Below are 22,288 nucleotides of genomic sequence, written 5' to 3' on the forward strand. Positions count from 1 at the left end.
ACATAATTGTTGCTCAAAACATGACATTTAAGTGTAAGGTACTTGATCCGACCAGACTATTCCTGATATAGTAAGACTAAATATTATAAATCTATCATACAATGAACAAGGCTTTACCGTGTATCCAGACCTTACTGTGTATAACCACAGTCGGTTATCTTTCATTACAGTAGGTTTCTTGAGAAAGTCTTTAATATATCAGTGCTATTGAAAACTCCATGGTCTCTGTTGCACTAATACATTGTTAAGTCCATGGGTGCATCCTCTGTAGGCTTCTGCTGCTCTTTTTTGCGTGTGTAGGCTGCATGTTCATATGTGTAGATCAAGGCGATGGCAATGAGAGAGAGCACTGTGTAAGGGATGACCAGGTAATATCCTACCTGCATCACTGAAGCCTTTCCCTTCAGGTCTACTGTAAAACCCTCAGTATACTTTTCTACAAAGGTTTCTGCCATATTGGTCGCACTGATGTTCACCACAAACAGGATGAGGACTATCACAGACAAGCATGCTGCAGGAGAATAAGTAGCATTAGAAATATCACAAACAAAAGAATAGAACAAAAATCACACCTTATTTTTTCATGGAAATGCCCCAGCACTTCCGCTTGTGCAACATGCTTACTGCTATAACATATCAGTCACTTACCACTGAGAGAGCTGCAGATGTAGACTCCAACAGGCCCCATGTAGGTTTCATAAGGATTGCTGACACTGTTGTAGAAAGAGATGAGGATGCTGCATGCCGAAAACAGCAGACAGAGGGCAAGAAGGCACAAAACCAGACCGTGTAGGACTACTGAAGCAACTTCTCTTCCTGCCAATGTAGGAATCACTAAACACAGAAACACAGGTCATTATGGTCCTACATTTAATGCTGTACTGAACTTCTATGTTTATTGAGTACAAGAGGCTGGTAAAACTGCCTGAGCAGTTTCATAGGATCTAATTCTCCTTCACGATGGAAGTTTTGATAGCATTTGTCTTTATTTTGAGATATCTGTCTGGGACTTCTAATCATAACAGCTTGTGTCAGAAGGAAAAACTGTTGACAGTGTGTTCTTTTCATTATGCACACTAAGAGCGACACAGATTCTAGAGTAAGACCAGAAGCTGGTGGTCAAAATGAATCAAATTAAATTAAATTTTCCCCATTGCTTGAAGGTAGGATGTGTCAGCGACTGAAATTTATTAAAATAAAATAAAAACAGCCAACATTGTGGAGATATATGAGAGAACATCGTTGTTTGAGTCTGTTTCTAGTTGGTTGAACGGGGCTTTTGAAAATTACCTTGAAATCTATCTGTAGCTCCAAAAAAGGGGCAGGAGGATCTCTCTAATCTTCCATCAAAAAGGGCCAAGGTGATCTCAGCAGATCCATTGTACAAACCAGAAGCCTTTTGTGCGCACTCCATGGTTGTTATAACCCACTTTGTTGACATGCCATATCCAATAATCCCAACAGATATAGATGTAGCCAAAGCACTGGATATGAAATGCAGAGTCTTCTTTGTGGAAGGCATTATCACTGTATTCCAGTTACACTAGTTAAACACGAATCCCAGAGTTTCTTCTCTAAAGCTCTGGTGAAGCCACAGAATGAGATCAAGGTCCTCTGAGCCTCTAAAGATTCTCTAAGTAATTCTCATTTACCTTCCTTGTTGGAGGGGAATATAGATAGCTGGTCATAAAATGTCATGTTTATGGCTGCGACCTTTGGTTTGAAGGGAAACATGGAGCTGGTTGTCATAGTAGAGACACCTGTTTCACCAACAATAATACTGGTGCCATGCCATTGTCATGTAAAAAAAAAAAGAAGAAAAGAAGAAATATACAGTTTATTTGTTTTTGAAGTAAATTATTGTAAAGTGCAGATGATGAATCTGAAGATCTGAGCCAAACAAAACCCAACAACTTCAAAACATGTAAAAGAAATATGTCAAATCTTTCAAGGATTCTTGATCCTGTAATTCAGGAACTTCACACACCTTCTGCTGGACTTATTAAAAAAACCGTTTGCAGCCTTTGGTTTCAAAGTCCTTTCCTTGATATTGCAGGGCAATAAAACTTATTGCAGATGAATTATTTATCTTGCATGAGAAAGAAAATTACTGGAAGAGGGCTGTCACTTAATAACACGCATACGTCATCAATAAAGCACTAAAGCTATCAGGGGAGTGTCACAGATTATAAATCACATTTACACTATATAAAATGTCAAAATTACAGAGAAATCAGATTAGCGTGTTTCACTGTGGATCACATTTCACAGTTTTTTGCTATTTGCTGCTTTCTGAGAATAGACAGGAAGAGTGTTCTGCTTTTCCAGTATGACTGGAGCTATAAACCTCAGGGCAGGGATACATGCCTCCTGATAAGGACAGATAAGCAGCTACAATGATCGAGAGAATCATTTTTTTCCATTCCCCTAAACCATGACGCATTCAATTCTTTGAACGTGTATTTGCTCATATTAACAAAAGACTCTTGTGTCGGTCTATCACCCATTGTTGCAGTTCAAAAAATTATACATAATTCATTCCCTTTATTTAAATCACAAATCCCCCTCGTTTCATCTCTAGTATTAACTGTAAAATGTAATCCTATTAAGATAAAGCACACCTTCAGAAGGAACCACACGACTTTGTAACAAACAAACAAAAAAAGTGAATCTGTAATGCAGAAGTCCTACACACACGTTGTAATAAAGTTTGTGGCCAGACTGCGGCTCCCTCTCTTCGCCAAAAACAGAGAGGATCCGTGCGGTTGCTGACAGCTCTGTTATATTGGAGTAAACACAAACTCCTCCCTCCCGGTGACAGGCGGCAACACTGAAGCGTCGCCTCGGCTTTTCCAAGACAATCTGCGCTCAGGACTGAATATTAAAGCCATCTAAGGTGAGTGATGAGATTCCTTTATGGCATTGCATCGTCTTTTTTGCACCCGGACACTTGTATATCGAGGAGGTGAGGGAAACATCCAAATTTTCAGTCATTTTCCCAGTCACGTCAAACGCCGTGTTACCTGTCCGTTACGCACAGCAGCGCGTGGAATTTTCACATTTAGCGTCCATTTCAGGTGCGCATTCAGCTTTACCGTTGCAGTGAGTGAATTCCTCGTAGAAGTCACCATGTTTATCGTGTGCTTAAATGCTCTGAGCTCTCCTTTTGACAACCTGCAGCGACTTCTGTCAACACGGTGCGTCAGTGAATATGGGTTAATGGATCAAGCGTTTGGAGTTTTATCCTGATCCCCTGTCTTGGGGTTTAGTCTCCCCCTTCTACCTTGTTTAACCGTCATGTTTTTATTTAGAAACCATAACAATAAAAATGATCATTCTTGTCTTCATACTTGCTAGCTGACTCTTACGTGGGCTGCAGTTGTGCCAGTTTCAGCATGTCGGTGACCACGGCTGCATTACTACTTCAGATATCATGAATGGTCTCCTTAGACTTGCAGTCATAGGAGGACCCAGGTTTTTGAGTCAGGTTAAAATTTGACTCAAGTTTAATGTTATTTGGTTGCTGAATGCTCTGTTGGCTCCGAAGCATTTGAACATTGGTTTTAATGTAATGATCACCAGAAATGACATTAATCCCCAAAGGGAAGAACTCTCCCCTGGGAGGTTAGAGGTCAGGGCCAGCAAAAAATAAGCATCCCCGGAGCAGATTGCTTGTGGCAGTTTGCCAGTTCAATGCAAGGGGGAAGATGCTGTGCTGTATTTGGCATTTGATTCTTATCAGACCATGGAAATTAAAAATTAAATGAACCGAGAAACAATTGAGTTTGTGCTCTGCTGACCTTCAACAGGAGCGGTCACTTTGACATCCTGTACTGATGGATGGACTTCAGTTTAAACACCACGCAGAAACAGATTTGTAGTCTTGCACTGAAATTAATTCTACATGCTTTTCATGTCACATTTTTCATTTCTTGCTTGGCCTACAGTGGACCAAGCTGCCACTGTACTGTCACTACACACTATTTTGGGCCATAACATTAGCCAAGTTTATAGAGGTGCTGTTACTTGTATTAAGTCTGTTAGTCATCCTGACACAGCCAGGTTCTACAGCCTGAGTAGAGCCGCCTCCAGAATGAACTTGGATTAGTATCGAAAATAACAAATGTCTGTAATATCTGGTTCATTACAACATAAAGGAGCTTAAGGATCTTGCCAGACAAACCTGAATACTCTGTCAAGCAAAGGTTAGTTCTTTGAGGACCTACCAAGATTTTCTTGCTACTAGACTATGAAAGACAAATCAATTACATGTTCTCTAGAAACCAGAGAAAAATTCTTAGAGGGAAGGTATTATGCTCGATTCTTGCACTGTATTCTGTATTCACTTTATATAAGGCCTTGGTGCAAACCCTTAGGTCATACGCTGTCTGAAACAAGCCATTTTAAACTTTCATCTTCTTCCTTTTAAGCCAGCTTTTTTTCCTGATTGGTCGCCCGTTGCAAACAGAAGGTTTGATCTGTTAGTGGCCAGGACTTCTGCTCCCAGCAGGAGCTTTGTGACTGGGATGACAGAAACAGATTGTCTAGAGCAGTCTGAGGCCGAGGTTTTTTATTCTTCGTGATTAACTGCACATACCGACAGCTTTTTAATATGAATATCTTCTATATGTATGACAGAAATAGGAAAACGCATAAAGGGTCTCTGTTAAATTTGAAAAATAAACTGTAATGTGTCTGTATTGCTTCATTTTCTTTTTATTTTGTAACACACCTTGCATCATTCTGCTGGTTCAATATTAATGCAGCTGTCATGCAACATGTTCTCCTTAATGCTCATTTATCTTCTCTTTTGTCTCTTATGTAGACAGTCTGTGTCTGAATTTCATTTAAATTATACAGCATAGACCCAAGGAAGATTCTGACACTGCTCTGGCAGAAGCTAATGAGGATGCAATGAAATAAACAAATAGTTTGTGCTCGCCAAGACAAATGAGTCTGTGTAAGGCCGCGGGAAGAAATAACATTTGACTGCTGAGTGCTGCTGGCAGATTGATTTGGCTTTCATCTTCTTGCTATTCATATTTGACTCGAGCGAAACGCTATTCGTTGAGGGTAATTTGTACTTGCTCTGCTGAAGGATACCGGATGTAAGTTAATCTCTGGCATAATCAAAAGGCCCTGTCCGTGGTATGTTCTGTACCTCCTTCTTTGTTATATCTCGAGAAATAAGTGTGAGAGCGCGTATATGTTGTTTGTAATAGCGCCTTGGTCTCGTAACTACTCAACAGTTACTAGCTGCAGCAGTTATTGCCAGCTTACATTTAATTGGTGTTTTTTATCACCGCCAAGATGTTCTTTTCTAGTTCTGCTCTGCTATAGATAGAACTGAAAACATGGTATGTTGGAATGTGGTGAATGTAAGTGCCTTTTAGTGTGGGTGTGCTGCGTGAAATGAACAGATGTGATGATTAATGAAATCCAAAGTGAGGTGGGTAGGAGTGTGATGTCCATACCTGTAGTTTCTAACAGCTTGCTGGATATAAACCTTAAATTGCCAATTCAACTATCTGCCACTTCTCTCTTAAGTTCTGGAAATGCTTAACTTTGACACATCATGTTGTGCTCTCTCCTAGACTGCAAATACATTAACTGCACTCTGCTTGAAGGTTTTTTTTTTCAAGCACATGTTTTTTCACGCTCTTTTCAAATAGGCGGAGAAGGAACTAATTGGTATAAAGTTGAAACATTTAGGGATGAGTCTGGTCTGACCCAGAACTCATCAGATATTTGCCAGCGGAAATGATCATAGCCTTGAAAAAGGGCTAATGAATTAGGCATGGGAATTGTCACAGTAAGATCTTCCTTTTGATGCAGATAGTATTTGTATCCAACCTGCTATTTTTTCTGCTTTCCTTGGTGGAAGTTTATTGAATCCCATTAAGCTGCAGCATGTTGCAATCGTAGGCTTGTTTGTGTTTGCGGCGAATGTTGCAGAATTCAAACCCTGCAGTCTTCCTTCTAGATGTTGGCTTCATCCTGAAAAACACTAAATAATGAGAAAACATATCTTTAGTCATGCAGTGAGAGAAGATGGAAAATTAACCCTTGCTTTTAACCCTGCTATTCCATTTTACATCCAAATACATAAATGAAAAGTAATGGGGAGGATTAACTGTATAGATCTTCTGTTTTTAGATGTGAGCTCAATCGACAGTTAAAGCAAACTGTAACTGAAAGCACTGACATAACAGTCAAACTAAAAAAGCAGAAACGGCATGTTAGTGGTGTTTTGCTTCCTGCTGTAGGGCTTTGGTAGGATACAGACAGGCCTGTAACCTCAGTGAGCTGGGACTTAAATGACACACAAAGGGTTTTCCATGGAAGGAGGCCTTGTTACATGGATTAAACACGTGGCTGCTACAAGGGCAGACAAACTGCAAGCTGAACAAACTGGTACCTGCACTTGTATCTTTCTGAATCACAACAGTCCTCACCACCTGATCTGTTACACCCCAGACCAGCACAGCTGCAAGGAAACGAAGAGACTCAACATCTTTTTTTAAAATAAGTGAAAAACATTTAATCATGTTAACATTCAAGGTTGCCGCTCCTTTTTTTTGTAATAGCCTAATTTGGCATGTAGTTCAGGGTACAGCCTTGCTAACATACTTTTGTTTTTAAAGTGTGTAACTTTCAGTACATTTTGGCCCAGTATACACACCACTACTGTGTTTTAGGCATCCTTAAAAAAGAGCGACTTGTCAGAAATGCTGCTGGCCTACGTTTAGTCTGAAAAGTTAAAGATTGTTTTTGTCTGACTGAAACGCAGACTTTTTGTAAACAGTGATGCAGACAGCCACGTCCACTTCCTGATTGGTCTGCTTTTTGTTTTTGTTTTTCAATTTTTGTGTGTACTACTTTCCCTGGCAATGGATTTCTACTAAAGAAATCTTGTTTTGCTATTGTTGTCTTTTCTCTGTAATCATACACTATATGAGCAAAAGTACTGGGTATCACACAGCAATGCCCAGTACACTACACATTATGTATCATATCTCCAGGACCTAGTCCGTCATGGCATGGCCACATGTCGTCTCCATCTGCTGGGCAGCCTGAGGTCTTTTGGGTTCTCTGGACATTATTGAGGACCTGTTACGACACAATGACGGCTTCTGCAATCTTGTTGTCTGTTGGGGAGCTGATAGCATAGAGAAGGACAGGAAAATAGCCTTGTAAATAGGGCAAGTTCTGTCCTGGCTATTCCTTCTAGACTATATAGAGGATGTGGGTGAGAGGAGGATGTTAGCTAAGCTGATGTCCATTACAGACAACACCCTTCATGCCTTGCATGAGACTGCATGAGACGAGGCCCTGAGCAGCTCCTTCACTTGTAGACTGCTATAGCCACTTTGTAGGACAGAGTGCTTTCGTTGGTCCTTCATCCCGACAGCAGTCAGACTGTGCAACACCCACATAGGATAAATAGAAGCTAAAAAATACATTTGTATCCATTACTACTTCCACTGCACCTTATGTGCAAGTAAAAAGATATTTTAGTGTATTTTGTCTTATATAGTAACCATTTGTACATAGTATGGTACACTAGTCTGCTTAATTATTCTATTTTTATATTTTTAATATATCTCTAATTGATTTTTTTCTTCCTGACCCTTGTGCTGCTGTAATCACTGAAATGCCCCCAGTGCAGAATTAACAAAGTCCATATATACCATGTAAACCCATGCCATGAAGCTCCCAGCACACAGTTGTTCTCCTGATGTTAATACCAGACGAGGTTTGGAGCTCAGTTATTGAGTTAGCAGAGTGTTGGAGCGTTTTACGTACAATGTGCCTCAGCACTCAGCAAACCCGCTCTGTAACATTATATGGTCTGGCACTTTATGGCTGACTTGTTGCATCGACGGCATCCTGTTACAGTACCACACTCAAATTCTTTGAATTCTTTAAAATGACACATTCTTTCACAATTGTTTGCATAGGCAGACTGCATGCTCAGGGTCTTGATTTTATACACATGCGGCAATTAGACAGAAAACACTTGAATTCAAAGATTAACCCAATACTTTTGCTCATATAGTGTTAAGTTGCTCTAAGTCGCTTGTGTCTCTTCTTGCTGCATGACTCCTTGTTGTTTTTGTGGCTGAAGATATCTTTATGACTCAGTCTTGGATGTTGTTGCCATGCTCAAGAATGGATTTTGTGGCTGATCAGATGCTTCAGTGGGATAGATAAGAATCTAAGTATTTTAGCGTCCCTGTAAGGCCAAATTGAAGTTGGGGAAATTTGCTTTTGTTTACTGTCAGCTGTGTTAAAGAGTCAGCTGGATAGTTGAAGCATTGAAACAGCTGGATAGAGATCAAAGTTGCCTCTTTTCAGATGCTTCGGAGCTCACTCACCTCTGTTCAAAGGAGGATTGTAAGTTGGCCCTGTGAAAAAACAGTGGAGCTGAACACATGAGACACAAAAGAAGAGACTTTAAAATTATATTATTTAGGCCCTCCCCTTGAAAAAAACAAAATCACTAAAAGAGCTGCTTCCTGTCTCATTTATGCACCTCAATTATGTGTACCTACAATGATTATTCACTGGCATGATGATAATGATAACTGATTAATCATGTGAGTCATTTTCAAGCAAAACTGTTTAGCCTGCTAATTTAACAGGGGTTTGTGATGGCTTTGTGCTCTTAGAAACAGCAGTGGAAAAATTCAAGGACAGGAAACACAACTTAGCAGTTAGTATGAAATAATGTCTACTTGTGATGGTGTATCACAGGTTACATCCTGAGCATGACCCTGGATTGTAAGCATCAGTAAGGAAGCTTTTTACCTCAAAGATGGAGCCTCAGGAGAAACTAAAACTGAGTTTGTGCAAAAAAAATTATTATGTAACCATCTCATGATCCTTACTATTCATTTTAGGATACAGACCGCTAGGTTCGGCCCACCTGGTTTGAATAAGAGAATATAGCCCAGGGACATACAGAATTATGTCACTCCACAAGTAGTAATGCGGGTGTTACCTACCCCAGACAACGCATAGTTTTTTAGTTGTGTTTATGGAAGTTGATACATAAGAGCTTTACAAAGTAGACCACAACGCTTTTAGATGACAAGGTTTTTGGACAATGGTATACACATATTTCTATAATCTTTTAAGTGTCTTTATGCTGGTGCTGGCTTGTGTTTTGCAGGAAGTGCAGCAGATGGACAAAATGTATTTTTTAATAATCACAAGGCTCAGCTGGCCAGTTTCTTAAGATATGATTCTAACATAAAAATTAAGCATTTTTAGCTGAAAAATGGCTTCCTAAATCGGTGACCTGCTCAGTGCAGGTAGGGTGGAGCCCAGAAGAGATTAACTCCCTGCACACTGTGGCGTGACTTAGCTGAAGGGAAAGCAAACATATACCGCTCTTGGCTTAAAACATGTTCAGTCCATTTTACTTTATCCGAATGGATGACTTGGAAAAACAAATATTAGATTTTCGATGGAAAACAAAGGGCAGTGTAGAGGCTGGGTTCACATTGGCAGCTAAGAAGAAAAAAGACTCGGCTTTTGAGGATATCTTTCCAGGCTCGTTTGTTTATTCTTAGCGTGATTCAAGATGCAGTCATCTTGGGTCCACAGATGTTACACCTACACATTCCATTATAGCTCGATGTTTATGATAATGTGCAATGTCTCCAGAGTTAAAAAAAAAAGAAAAAGAATAACGCAAAACTGAACCTTTCCCCTGTCTGTGTGTGGAGATTAGTGATGTTTCTAAATAGTATCTGGAATTACCTTCTTTTTAAATTTCAACCTGTACTGAACTTCCATATTCTTGCTTAGATGCATTTTAAGTGGCTTTTAATTGAGTCTAAAAGTGGCTGCGTCGCATGTGATGATAGCGCATATAGAAAGCATGATTAACTTATCTCATCTCTTCTGCAGCACAATTTACAAAGGGCTCACACGATCTTGTGACTTATGTTATCAGTCCTGTATAATGTCAGGTAGGTTTATTCTCTGCAATATGTCAGCATATGCAATAGCCTTTCTTTTGCATCGCCATAAACTGCTCAGTTGCAGTGGCTCTTGTCTTTACTAAAACATTATTGCCGGGTTCTACTCTTTCAGCTAACATCAAGTGCAGTTAGTTTACTAGTTGTTGCATGTTGTAGAGTTTATCTAGTGTAAAGCATTTGGGAGCTGATCGTATGGCGATAACATGAAAGCTGGGTGTAACTGGTGCGAGAGAAAGAGTGAGTGATGGTGAGAATGAGGAAATAATGGTTTGGCTGTGTCACTACAGAGGGTGTCGACATGGAGGAATACAGTGCTTAATGAATAATGGATGCTTACTAAAGAAGCTCATTTCCTATTCATTCTTTCAAGGCTGCTGCACAGGGAGTTGTTTGTGATCATTATGTCAGTCCTTCAATATTTTCATTGTGTGTTTTCAGAAATATGATGCAGTTTGATGGCACTGGAATAACACCAGCAAACAATTTCACCCAAATACAATGGGGTAATTTAAAAGGATGGCTTATTTTCTTTGATCGCTTCACAACAACTACAGAACAACTATTTTAACACACAAGTAATTTTTTTATTAGCTGACTATGTGAAGAAAAAAAATCAGAGTCACGCTGTTATTTTATTCCTTCAGAGTCACAGCCTTTCCTGGGTTTCTTTTTAACATTGGTATGCTGAGACTTGTAAAAATTGCAAATGTGCTGATCTTTTTTTTTTTTTTTTTTTTTTTATTAATATTTTTGGATGGACAGAAACATTAATAAATAAATATACAACTGCAATAATCATACTGTCAGTTCTCTATCCGTTTCTAAACAAACAAACTAAGACAAGCAAACAAACAACACACTAAAAAAAAAAAAAAAAAAAAAAAAAAAAAAAAAAAAAATTACATATTTATTTTATTTATTTATTTTTCTATGCAAATGTGCTGATCATCACGAAGGCCTCCAGTGACAGAGACGAGCATTAATTCAATATCTGGGTTGTCAGTTTTTGTGTCGAGCTGAAAAGATGTGGAGTGTAGAACAAGGCTGGATCTCGTTCATTAAAAGCAACTTTTAACTTTTGACTTTGGGAGGCTGGATAGTGTCGAGGCTTCTTCTTTTTTTGACTATGATGATTGTGTTGAAATGAGTTTCAGCAGTTCGATGCTGCAGTGAAACAACAGTCAGGGGTTAGCCAACATGTAGTGTGTGCTGATAAGCATGAAGCATGTGCTATATTTTCACTCCAGCCCTTCTGTAACAATTCTACAGGGTAATATAATCACTGGTCTGCTCCTCAAAAATGTGCTTATAGCTGTTTGAGGTGTTATCACAAGAGATGTTTTCCATTAGAAAATAAATCACCAGTTTGCAAAGGCATCAATAATAATTTAGATGTGAGAGTATAGAAGGCATCGTGCTCTAGGGGGTAGTTTGCATTGATTCATCTATGTAAGAAAATACGTGCCATGACATGACTTTGTCCCACTGACCTTCAGCTATGGAAATCTAATCTATAACTGCTGAAACATTTAGACTTTAGAGTGTTTTGAATGACTTGCAGCTCATAATTCCATGTCTATTCTCTTGATTTGTATCCAGAAAGATTTTTATGCTAATGAGCAAAACTGTGCCGTACTGTCTGTGTCTGATCATTGCAACATTTGGTCATGCAGTATGTTTTCCCACTGGGAAAGCACACTGTCAACAATAACACTCCCCCAAACGCTGCCAAAGCTTTTTTGTGCTCAGTCACAGACAAAGCCACATCTACACCATTTGCTTACAATGAAAGGACATTTGTTTTTCATAATTACTGTCAGCTTCGATGCCAAGTGAGATACAAAAGTGGAGACAAGCCACAGAACCACAAATCGCATCGCTGTAAAAGTTAAGAATCTAATTTAAAAATGTTTATTCGTGATATTATAAAACTATAACTGGTTATTTTGACTTCTACTCATTATTTTCAATCAGCAGGTTAACTGTTGTGTTTAAGCTAAATATCTGTTATTTTTAAATGCTGGGTACCTAAAATAAACATTGGGTTACATTATAAACTTTACAAAAAGTAGCTATATCTCACAAATGATAACTTCAGTAAACACCTTCTTTATACATTTATATGCTCAATAAAAAGTCTTTTTCATACAACATGATGTTTATTTTGTAACTTACAATTAAAAGTTACAATAAAATAGAAAGAAGAATATGATTCAGGGTATGTGGCTACCTTTACAAGTTGCTACCAGTTGGCCAGGCAATGTGATGTGTTTCAGAATTACATTGCCTGGCCAAGTGGTAGCAACCTATTAAGGTAGCCACACACCAGAATAAAGATTTAATATTATACGAAGTAAAGAATGCATCTTGCTAACAATTCAGCTACCAAGTGCTACAGTCAGTCAAATGTTTGCATCCAAATGTGGTGGGCAACAGTCAAATAGCTAAACTCAGGGCTTCAGAATGTTGGTACACAAAATACAAATTACAATGTGACTTTGTCTTTTAGATCATGCCTCCGATGTTTATTGATATAAAACAGAAAAATGGAAAGAGGATCAGCAAAGCCTCAAAGAGGAGAAGCTAGAAAGAGCAAATGTTTGACCTTTTTGCTTAAAATATGATTCAGTTTGTTAACTGATCGCTAAAATGGTTGCTGATTCAGTGTCTTGATTGGTAGATTAGATAGTTATTTCAGCTCTGTCTGCACCTTTTCTCAAAAAGATGTTTTTTTGTGAGAATAAAAAACAAAACAACACTATGTTGGTGTATTTTTTTTCATATGTCATTAGTTTAAATACATTCTGTTGGCTAGGAAAAGCATGCTTTTATTCTGAAAAAATCTGTTGTATGGAAAGTAAAACTAAGGCATCCCCCTCTAATGACATTTCATCATTTTCAAAAAATGCATATCGTATTCCAGAGCCAACAACTTGGATGTAAAGGAAATGCTTTTCATTTGCTCTAGAGCTGATAACAACCTCACTCACTGATGCACTACAAGCCCTGGAGATACAGTGATTGCAACATATGGTGATAATAAGTGAGCAATGCGTGCTAGCAGACTGCTTCCTCCTGTATTTGGCGGCTTGCTTTCGTGGCCTGCCTGTTTCATAATGTCTCATAGAGCTAGATAGTTGTGTGGCAGTTAACAGGGAGCAGGGATCACAGTCAGTCATCAAAAAGCAGAGTGGTTTCTCTCATGGAGAATCATGGCAAGGAGTAAAATGAGGTTGGAGATCAGGGTGATCATAATAATGATGTGTCTCAGGGCCGAGTTTCACAGTGAGTCTCTTTGTGGGCCAAGCCTAGTCAGTGGGTGGCTCTTCACACAAACGTCTATTTTACCGCTGGTGAACTGAGGATTGTTCGAAACTTCTTCCTCCCCACGTTCATTCTCTCTGCATCTGGAGACTAAGCAAAAGACAAATATACACCATAGGGGTATGTATTTTTAATGCTGCTACGCTATATGGCCTATTTTTGCAAAATAACAAATTTGTTATTCGGCTGCAAATGTCATTCGTCCTACTTGAAAACACGACCTCATTTATGCTTCACAGTTTATATTATTTTCCCTGGGGATGTTTGTGGCTTAAATGCATTAAAAGAAGTGGAAAAGGGTGTTTGTTTGCTTTTCATCATTGTTATACCACTCTGTTGTTTTAGATATTGAACATATGGATTTTATCTAAAATTTGTTTCCTTGTTTCCTACATTCAGCAGTTAGGCTTTTTATCAAAACAGTTTGGCAGTAGTGGGTGACACATGGCTGGCATTAGAGAGGGAAATGCGCTCCGTTGCAGAGAGAGGGGCTCAACAAGGAGACAGGAAAGGATTTGATCATCAGATCTGTCTTCCCTTGAGAGGGAAAACGCCTTGCTCTCTGAACATACTGAGAAACCCCCTCATTTGCAGTCTTTTATGACTGCCTACTGTAAGATGAGGAGGAAGACAAGAGAGGCTAGGACTGCTGGTTTTCTTTGAAGCACAGCATGCCATCAAAGAAATGCTAACCTTTTTTGCATTGCTGCGGTGTTTATTTGCTGGGCCGAATCTGATACGAGGTAAATGTTGAGTCTGTTGTGTGCTGAGCAGCATTTTGAACCAAATCTGACACATGCGCTCTGAGCCATCAGTGATGTCTGTCCAACTTGGCTAAATTACAAGAGGAAATAAATAAAAAGAGCTCTGTACTTCTGCCAGTTCATCGCTGTACTATCGCATCCAGCAGCTGGGCCACAGCAGGGGACTAGTTAGCTGCTTAGTTAGCCATAGAGATGCCTTCAGCTTCATTGCAAAAACTCATTAGTGCAGACTAGTTGGAGTCCATTTTCATCATGTTCAGCTTGAGTGGCACACTGTTTCTCATGTGTAGCTGCACCAGCAGGTGTTTGGTCCTTCGGCGCTTGTGCACTTTAATCCTGTAAAAAAGCCAAAACTCCTACATATCTGCTTGGTTGTTTTTCATTAGTGCACTTCCAGTAGCTTGATACTTCTGGCTACCAGAAATATCAAGCTACTGGAAACGTTAGCGTGGTAATCAAGGTGAAGCAGAGGGTTGTTTTTATAGTTTCCCCACCCTTGTCGTTACTACCATACCGGTGTGGGGTCTGATATAAAATCCTACATGCTCCAGGCCACACATTTCATCCTGCATTCCTGTGTCTGTAATTGATTCTTGTCAAAATATGGAAGGGGGTTGGGTGTACGCTGTGAAGGGAAATGAAGACGCAGAGAGAAAGAAAATAGGGAGTGGATGCACATTTGACATCATACAACAAGCCCAAGCTGGGGAAGATGAAATTTATGGAGCTATGGTAACTGGTGCCAAAATGCATCCCCCAATGATAAAGAGGAATTTTTAACACATCTTTCATTTGCATATGTCCAATTAGGTTTCCTTTAAATCCTGCTGGGGTGATGTCAACGGGGGGTTTCTGTTTCCGGGTTCCCTCCCCCAGAGACGTCATGGGGATGCCAGCCTTTTTACATTTTGATCCTGAATTCATTTCTGTGGGGGTTTTTTTGGGAGAATTATGTATACAGTTAGTTAGCACTTGGCAAATCTACATATGCCCCATAAGCATTTTTATAAGGAACCAATTTTGACGTCTTTATTGCACAAAAAGCACAAATATTTGCTTTTAAATGTGAAGAGTTGCAACTTTCCCTGTTCTAAATTTGACATTACAGTAGTTTGATTGCTGAGAAATCAAAATAAGAAATCGAACAACCTCTTTTTCACACATGAACTTTCAGTTTTGGTTTAGGTGATAGTTCTGGCAAGACGATGTGCAGGAAACTGCGCACACAACATTGCTTTCTCACTGGTAATTCAACTGATAATTAATTATTGTGTTCAGTTGGCTTACACGCGCTCTTTGGTGCTGGGGAGCTTGCAGATTGAAGACCGTTTGATGTCCAATCAAACCTCACGTGACATTTGCTTTCTCACATCTTCACACCTCAGCACCTCTGTTGGGTGACATCTAGAATAGTTCAGGGCTGCAGTCCGTATTTGAAAATGGCATATGCTGGTCTCTCTAAAGTTTAGAGAGTTTAATTGTCACTCACACTTCCAAATTACATTGTTTAAGGAGACTAAATATGTCATAATTACACACAGTTTTGCTGTCTGGATTTACTAATATGCAGTAAATATATTCTACTGTGGGCCCTTATCACTAGACTTTCTTTCACTTTTGCACACCCAGTTTGTCAAGTATAGATGAGATATCTGTAGCACATCATCTATCTCACTCTCAAACACACTGCATATCATTAGAAGACGGTTAAAGTTGCTGATTCAGGCGTTTGCTTTTAAAAAAAAAAACAAAAAAAACCTTTTTCATTCAAGGAAATGATGCCCCCTACTGTATTCATTGAAATGTTAATTCAGGCGCAGTGGATTACAGAATTGATTAATTTGTATTTTATTTCTAGTGAAAGATGTTGCAATAGTAAAACTTTCTCTTAAGGGCTTCAACTGCATTTTATCATTGAAATCAGCATTGATCTGTTTCTATAGAAACCGACTATTAAAACGTGTTCAAATTGTTGTTCTGGAGCAGAGGAGAACTTGATTAGCAGGGGCATGTTTTACTTTCAACCTCTGGGTTCTCACAAGAAATGATTTTTTTCTATATCTGCATTCCCCAGTGTGTAGCACTGAGAGGATTTCCCTTTCCAATTTAAACAAAGGGTTTTGTTCACATCTCATTTATACACAATCAAATTTTGAACTTTCAGATAAACTCATAGTCGAGCTACAAAATAATAACACAAATATACAGATCTGATATTTACGATTAAATTGCTAAAAGTTCAGAATGCAACAAAAATGGATCGTTTTGCTAAGCCTTGCCTGAATAATTGTCACTTTTCAAGCTTCTGTGCTGATTTGCACAAAACGTTAGAAATGCTGTGTCCTTGATTCCTTACAAGAGTAAACAAAAGCCGGCCTCTCATCTCTGGTTTGCTCTAAAGCTAAACAGTGATTCCACTCAATAAGAGGACGGTGAGATTGTCGGCTTCTAAATGGCAGTCATTGAGAATTCCTGTTGCGCTGCCATTTGTGATGGTTTTTGCATTGTCACCAAAGATGCGTCTAATTAAAGCAAGCCACATTAACCAGAGTAATTGCATTTTTTTCTCGCTGTTAATGTGTCTGCGCATGAATTGGAGTGAAACGGTTGCCGGATTGGTTTACATAAGCTATATTTTTGCACAAAGAATAAAAAGGCTGTGGGTTTTTATTGTAATGAAACAATTAGATTCTATCAGAAGGCAGATTTTTAAAAATTCAGTAATTAAAACACTGTTAGCTGAGTTCAGTTTACAATAATGTGCAGTGTGATTACAGTTACCCATTTGTCTCCTTTTTATAAAAGTTACAGGGAAGTGTCAGGAACAGGAAAATAAAGCTGGAGTGAATTCTGACAGCCTCTCTGAGTCACATCAGCTGATTGGCAGCCACCCTGATGTCATTTGTTTTTGTGGGGCAAGGACAGGTCACACTGACTGATCTGTATTCCCTCTTTCTTTCCTTCTTTTTGTCTCTCTCTGTCTGTTTCTGAGATTGTCTCACTTCCCCCTCTTTACCTCCTCAGGCTTTAGATTTTCATGCCTTTTTTTGTACCAACTCCCTCTGATACCCTTTGTATCTCCACTTTGTTTCCTTCTATCTTGTGTCTTCCACTGAAACAACGCCTTTTAGTTTGAGTGAAAGAATGCTAATGAAGTCCCAGATATTAGAACAAGAGTTTGTTTTAATGCTAGAGATTATCCTGTTCCCAGTTCCCTCTTCTTACATGTCTCTTTGAAGCCATAAGAAAGGAAAATGGGTGCTGTTTATGTCAGAACAACACAATACTTTGTAAAGGCGACCTTTGTGTCATTTATATTTCTGAGCTTTAAGGATGTAGGAAAGTAAACAACTGCGTTACGACACTGTAATCAGCTTCAGCGTTTAAATTTGTGGTTCAGTTTATTAGAACTGAGGGTAAAATTCTTAGACTTTTTTGTGGGAGGCTAATAAATAATGCATCAAAAGCATGACTGCAATCACAATAGCCAAAATGGGTGGGCTGTCATCACAAGATATGTGATGATGTCTAGACAGACGGGTGCCATTTGTATCAAAGCTAAGTGGTCCTGCAAAGATGTGTTGTGTTAATACTAAATCTGTTTCCACTACAGCGTCATGTTGTAATAAAACATCTTCAAAGGGTAGGCTGATAATTTAACTTGTTTTACAACGGCAAGCTGCACTAATAGGCTAATTGTAGTTAGGTCATCAATCGATCTGACAAATCTTGTCTGATACTAGTGGATTTTGGGAGATCTTGGGTCTCTCTATGAGCTGCCAGTTCTGCCGCTTGTCTAATCACTCCTGACCCTATTAGAAATGAGTCTCTCTTTGTTACTGTGCGGTACTGTCAGTTCTAGGAGAACAAAAAGTGCCATTGTCTGTCATTGCCCTTGCTGGGATAGAAGTAATCTGTGGCAGTTGAGCTGCCTCAGGATTGTTATAATCCAGATTCAGTATTAATGACAGTCTAATCCGTGCATTTTTGACCCTCCAGAGAGGCTGACATGGCATCTCTGTTGTTATTTGCTTGTGTAATGTCACTAATTCTAAAAATGGAGGGGGCTTGCTTTCAGCTTATGTCATTTGGCAAGCGTTACTCTGTTCAGATTTTTGTACCGCCAAGATGCTGCACTTGCCGATACCGACAGACAATGCACCTCTATGTTGTTGCTGGATTTGCCAGATATATCCATAGATTCACTTTGAATTTTAGCAGCTTTGAGAAATGCTTCATGTCCTTGGTTTTCTTCCATTCCTGAAAATATTCCAGCATGAGACCCATGTGCCTGAAAAACATTAATTGTACCCCGTAGCACCACGGGGTGTGTTTGCTCACCCATGCACAATGTGCATTGAGGGCAAATGACATGAATGGTAAAATAGTGCTCCTCTTCATCAGAATGCACTCAGAAGGGGGCTCTTTTGCTTTTTGTTCATCACAAAGGGATTCAGAGATAGATGAGAAGATGTGTGCGAAATCCATCACACAGCTCCTAGCTTGGCACAGTGATCAGTAACCCCCCCCTCCAACCAGAATCCCTCCTACACTTTCTTATCTTCTGTTCTCAGAGCTGTGCACGTGGGGCCTTTTGTTTACAGCTCTTCGCAACGATTCACACCAGTAATCCCTGTGACAGATAGCATGACTGTCTGACAAGCCCGCAACCTATAACATCCTATTTAATAAAGTCAAGACTGATGACTGGGTACAACTTAGTAATAACACTGTGCCTAGCCACAATATGTTTTCACGTTGGTATTCATAAAAACGGCTTTCCACGCTTAAAATTGAGAATAAAAGGTCATATTTAACCTATTTTTTTTGTTAAACTCCACTAAAGCATATTTTCATGATTCAAAATAACCCGTTTACCCTTTAAGGGAACCATTGACCAAATTAAGCTATCCACACGCAGTAATGTTAAAGAGCGCAATGAACAAAAAGAATGCCTGAACAGAGCGTTCAAAGCAGTATGAAGACTGAGTTAGCTCACGACGATCACGTCTACATTATTTTAAACTTTGGCTGTTTTTATTACGAGCATCCAACAACAACAAGTCTCCCTTAATCAAATAAATGGCATTTTTACTCGACTCAAAACCTGCAACCACAAAAACTGTCCATGCACTAGAAAATGAAACGCACACTGAACTGCACTGTATTCTACATGAAACACAGCAAACAAATGAGCTCATGTTCTTGCTGTCAGGAAGTGAACCTCAAGCTTCTGTGGTGCTTGTATAAAGAGTGTCTGCACTCACCACATACTGCCTTTTTTGTTTCTGGAAATGGTTTAGAGGGTGAGGGCGGCATGCAGCACTGACCAGGCCTGGAATCAAACCAAGACCACTGCAGTAAGGAGACGACCAATACCACTGAGTTCACTCATTTATTGTGCTGTAAAAATCAAAGTATTGTGTTATATTTCTGATAATATTAAGACGTTTTTAATCGGTGGAAGCTCGGTGGAAGCATAATACTTTGTGACATGATAAGTACTGTGAAAAATGTCATTAAGTGGGACTGTACTTCACTGGGAGTACACAATATGAAGGCTCTCGATATGTTTATTACTAGGAAACATTCCAGTTTACTGACAACAACACCAGTGTTTCATAGCAGGAATGTTCCAGCCTTGTGAATAATCTCTTTAGAAGTCAGCGGAAAGCACACTAGAAATGAAAGTACACATTTGATGATAGACTGTAAATAAATAATGAACAGCACCAGACAAATAAATCACTATACTGGAAATAAATCTCATTGGTCAGTGTGTCTGAGCTTGTTTATCAGTTTAATCTTCTGAATTTATCGCAGCAATATCACAGCAAAGCCTTTAAAAATGTAGCATTATCTTGAATCAGCAGTCTTGGGTTTTATGGGGAGGAAATCAATGGTGTCGCAGCTCGAGTGTGACTTGCCATCCATCAGTCTGCAGGCTGACTGGAGCAGCTAATGTAGCTGATATGCTGAATGGCCAATTTCCTGTTACCTGTTAAAGAGGGTACAGCAGCCCCTCTCCCACCTCTTTGTTTCCCTGTAGGTCACTGCAACACAGATAAAAAAAACAGCATAAAGTAACATGCCGTGGCTTTGCATCTGTAATCTGAGCATCTGTATGATTTGCAATCCAAGAAGAAATCCTATTTCTGATATTAATTAAGTTGTGGCAACCAGTAAATGCTATACCCTGAAGAACTAGGCCGAAATCTCTCAGGTCTGTTTGGGATATCAGGATGCAACACTATCATTATTTTTATTTTCAGGATTATTGACATTGTGGTCCATGCATCCTGCATATTTGATCTGCTAGCCCTCGAGGCTGGGGCAGATCTCCTCCTACACGTTTCATGTTGCATGTCAAGTGATCACACTACAGAACATTTACATCACTCCTTCCTGGAAGGAGAGTAGGGTGGGGGATGCAAGGTTATCTCCGTCTGATGACTAGATTGCAATATTTACTTGTGCTTTGCTCGAAACCAGATCAGCTGATTTGATGCTTTTGAAGAAAAAGATTCAAAGAGGTTTCAGAACTTTTTTTCAGGCTACTCATTGCTCCTGAGTGCATTGAACGTTATCCTGCAAATCATCCATATCCTGTTGACTTAGATTTCCAGGATGTTCTTTCCATCATCTCCTACTTCCTGTCTGAAAACACACTTTGGTTAGGACCATATAGGGGTGTCCAGCTGTTGCATGGTGATCCCACAGTTGACTTGAGTGCTTTTAAGTTTGCAGGTTATTACACCATGCTTTCCACAGCTGTTCTTTCATCTTTTTAGCTTAGACAGAGGAAAGATGGGCCACATCCAGAAGAGGCCAATTAGATCAATCGGTATCCAAGCAGGAAATCATTTAAGTGCCTATGAGCAGAACCTTTTATATAAACAATCGATCACATTATATACAGTGGGGCAAAAAAGTATTTAGTCAGCCACCGATTGTGCAAGTTCCCCCACTTAAAATGATGACAGAGGTCAGTAATTTGCACCAGAGGTACACTTCAACTGTGAGAGACAGAATGTGAAAAAAAAATCCATGAATCCACATGGTAGGATTTGTAAAGAATTTATTCGTAAATCAGGGTGGAAAATAAGTATTTGGTCAATAACAAAAATACAACTCAATACTTTGTAACATAACCTTTGTTGGCAATAACAGAGGTCAAACGTTTACTATAGGTCTTTACCAGGTTTGCACACACAGTAGCTGGTATTTTGGCCCATTCCTCCATGCAGATCTTCTCGAGAGCAGTGATGTTTTGGGGCTGTCGCCGAGCAACACGGACTTTCAACTCCCGCCACAGATTTCCTATGGGGTTGAGGTCTGGAGACTGGCTAGGCCACTCCAGGACTTTCAAATGCTTCTTACAGAGCCACTCCTTTGTTGCCCGGGCGGTGTGTTTTGGATCATTGTCATGTTGGAAGACCCAGCCTCGTTTCATCTTCAAAGTTCTCACTGATGGAAGGAGGTTTTGGCTCAAAATCTCACGATACATGGCCCCATTCATTCTGTCCTTAACACGGATCAGTCGTCCTGTCCCCTTGGCAGAAAAACAGCCCCATAGCATGATGTTTCCACCCCCATGCTTCACAGTAGGTATGGTGTTCTTGGGATGCAACTCAGTATTCTTCTTCCTCCAAACACGACGAGTTGAGTTTATACCAAAAAGTTCTACTTTGGTTTCATCTGACCACATGACATTCTCCCAATCCTCTGCTGTATCATCCATGTGCTCTCTGGCAAACTTCAGACGGGCCTGGACATGCACTGGCTTCAGCAGCGGAACACGTCTGACACTGCGGGATTTGATTCCCTGCCGTTGTAGTGTGTTACTGATGGTGACCTTTGTTACTTTGGTCCCAGCTCTCTGCAGGTCATTCACCAGGTCCCCCCGTGTGGTTCTGGGATCTTTGCTCACCGTTCTCATGATCATTTTGACCCCACAGGATGAGATCTTGCGTGGAGCCCCAGATCGAGGGAGATTATCAGTGGTCTTGTATGTCTTCCATTTTCTGATGATTGCTCACACAGTTGGTTTTTTCACACCAAGCTGCTTGCCTATTGTAGATTCACTCTTCCCAGTCTGGTGCAGGTCTACAATACTTTTCCTGGTGTCCTTCGAAAGCTCTTTGGTCTTGGCCATGGCGGAGTTTGGAGTCTGACTGTTTGAGGCTGTGGACAGGTGTCTTTTATACA

The 22,288-nt window shown here is 39.7% G+C and overlaps 2 protein-coding genes across 2 annotated transcripts in view; one reads left to right on the top strand and one right to left on the bottom strand.

Annotated features, from left to right (window-relative positions):
- Nucleotides 1-233: 233 nt before the first annotated feature.
- Nucleotides 234-1,531, bottom strand: clrn3 (clarin 3). Its single transcript, XM_085360885.1, has 3 exons — nt 1,291-1,531; nt 649-834; nt 234-511 (listed from the first exon to the last, which is right to left on the bottom strand). Exons 1-3 carry the CDS (start codon nt 1,520-1,522, stop codon nt 234-236), a joined length of 696 nt encoding a protein of 231 aa, XP_085217011.1. The 5' UTR covers nt 1,523-1,531.
- A 1,305-nt stretch (nt 1,532-2,836) lies between these two features.
- Nucleotides 2,837-22,288, top strand: part of ptprea (protein tyrosine phosphatase receptor type Ea) — a 58,550-nt gene continuing 39,098 nt past the window's right edge. The window contains exon 1 of the mRNA XM_085360886.1: nt 2,837-2,896. The gene's annotated coding sequence lies outside the window, so the exon portion shown is untranslated. The remainder of the gene's footprint in view (nt 2,897-22,288) is intronic.

This window comes from Diplotaxodon limnothrissa, linkage group LG8 (assembly GCF_057381915.1).
Source record: "Diplotaxodon limnothrissa isolate DT_005_m linkage group LG8, D_limnothrissa_male_GT1.1, whole genome shotgun sequence".
Lineage (NCBI taxonomy): Eukaryota > Metazoa > Chordata > Actinopteri > Cichliformes > Cichlidae > Diplotaxodon > Diplotaxodon limnothrissa.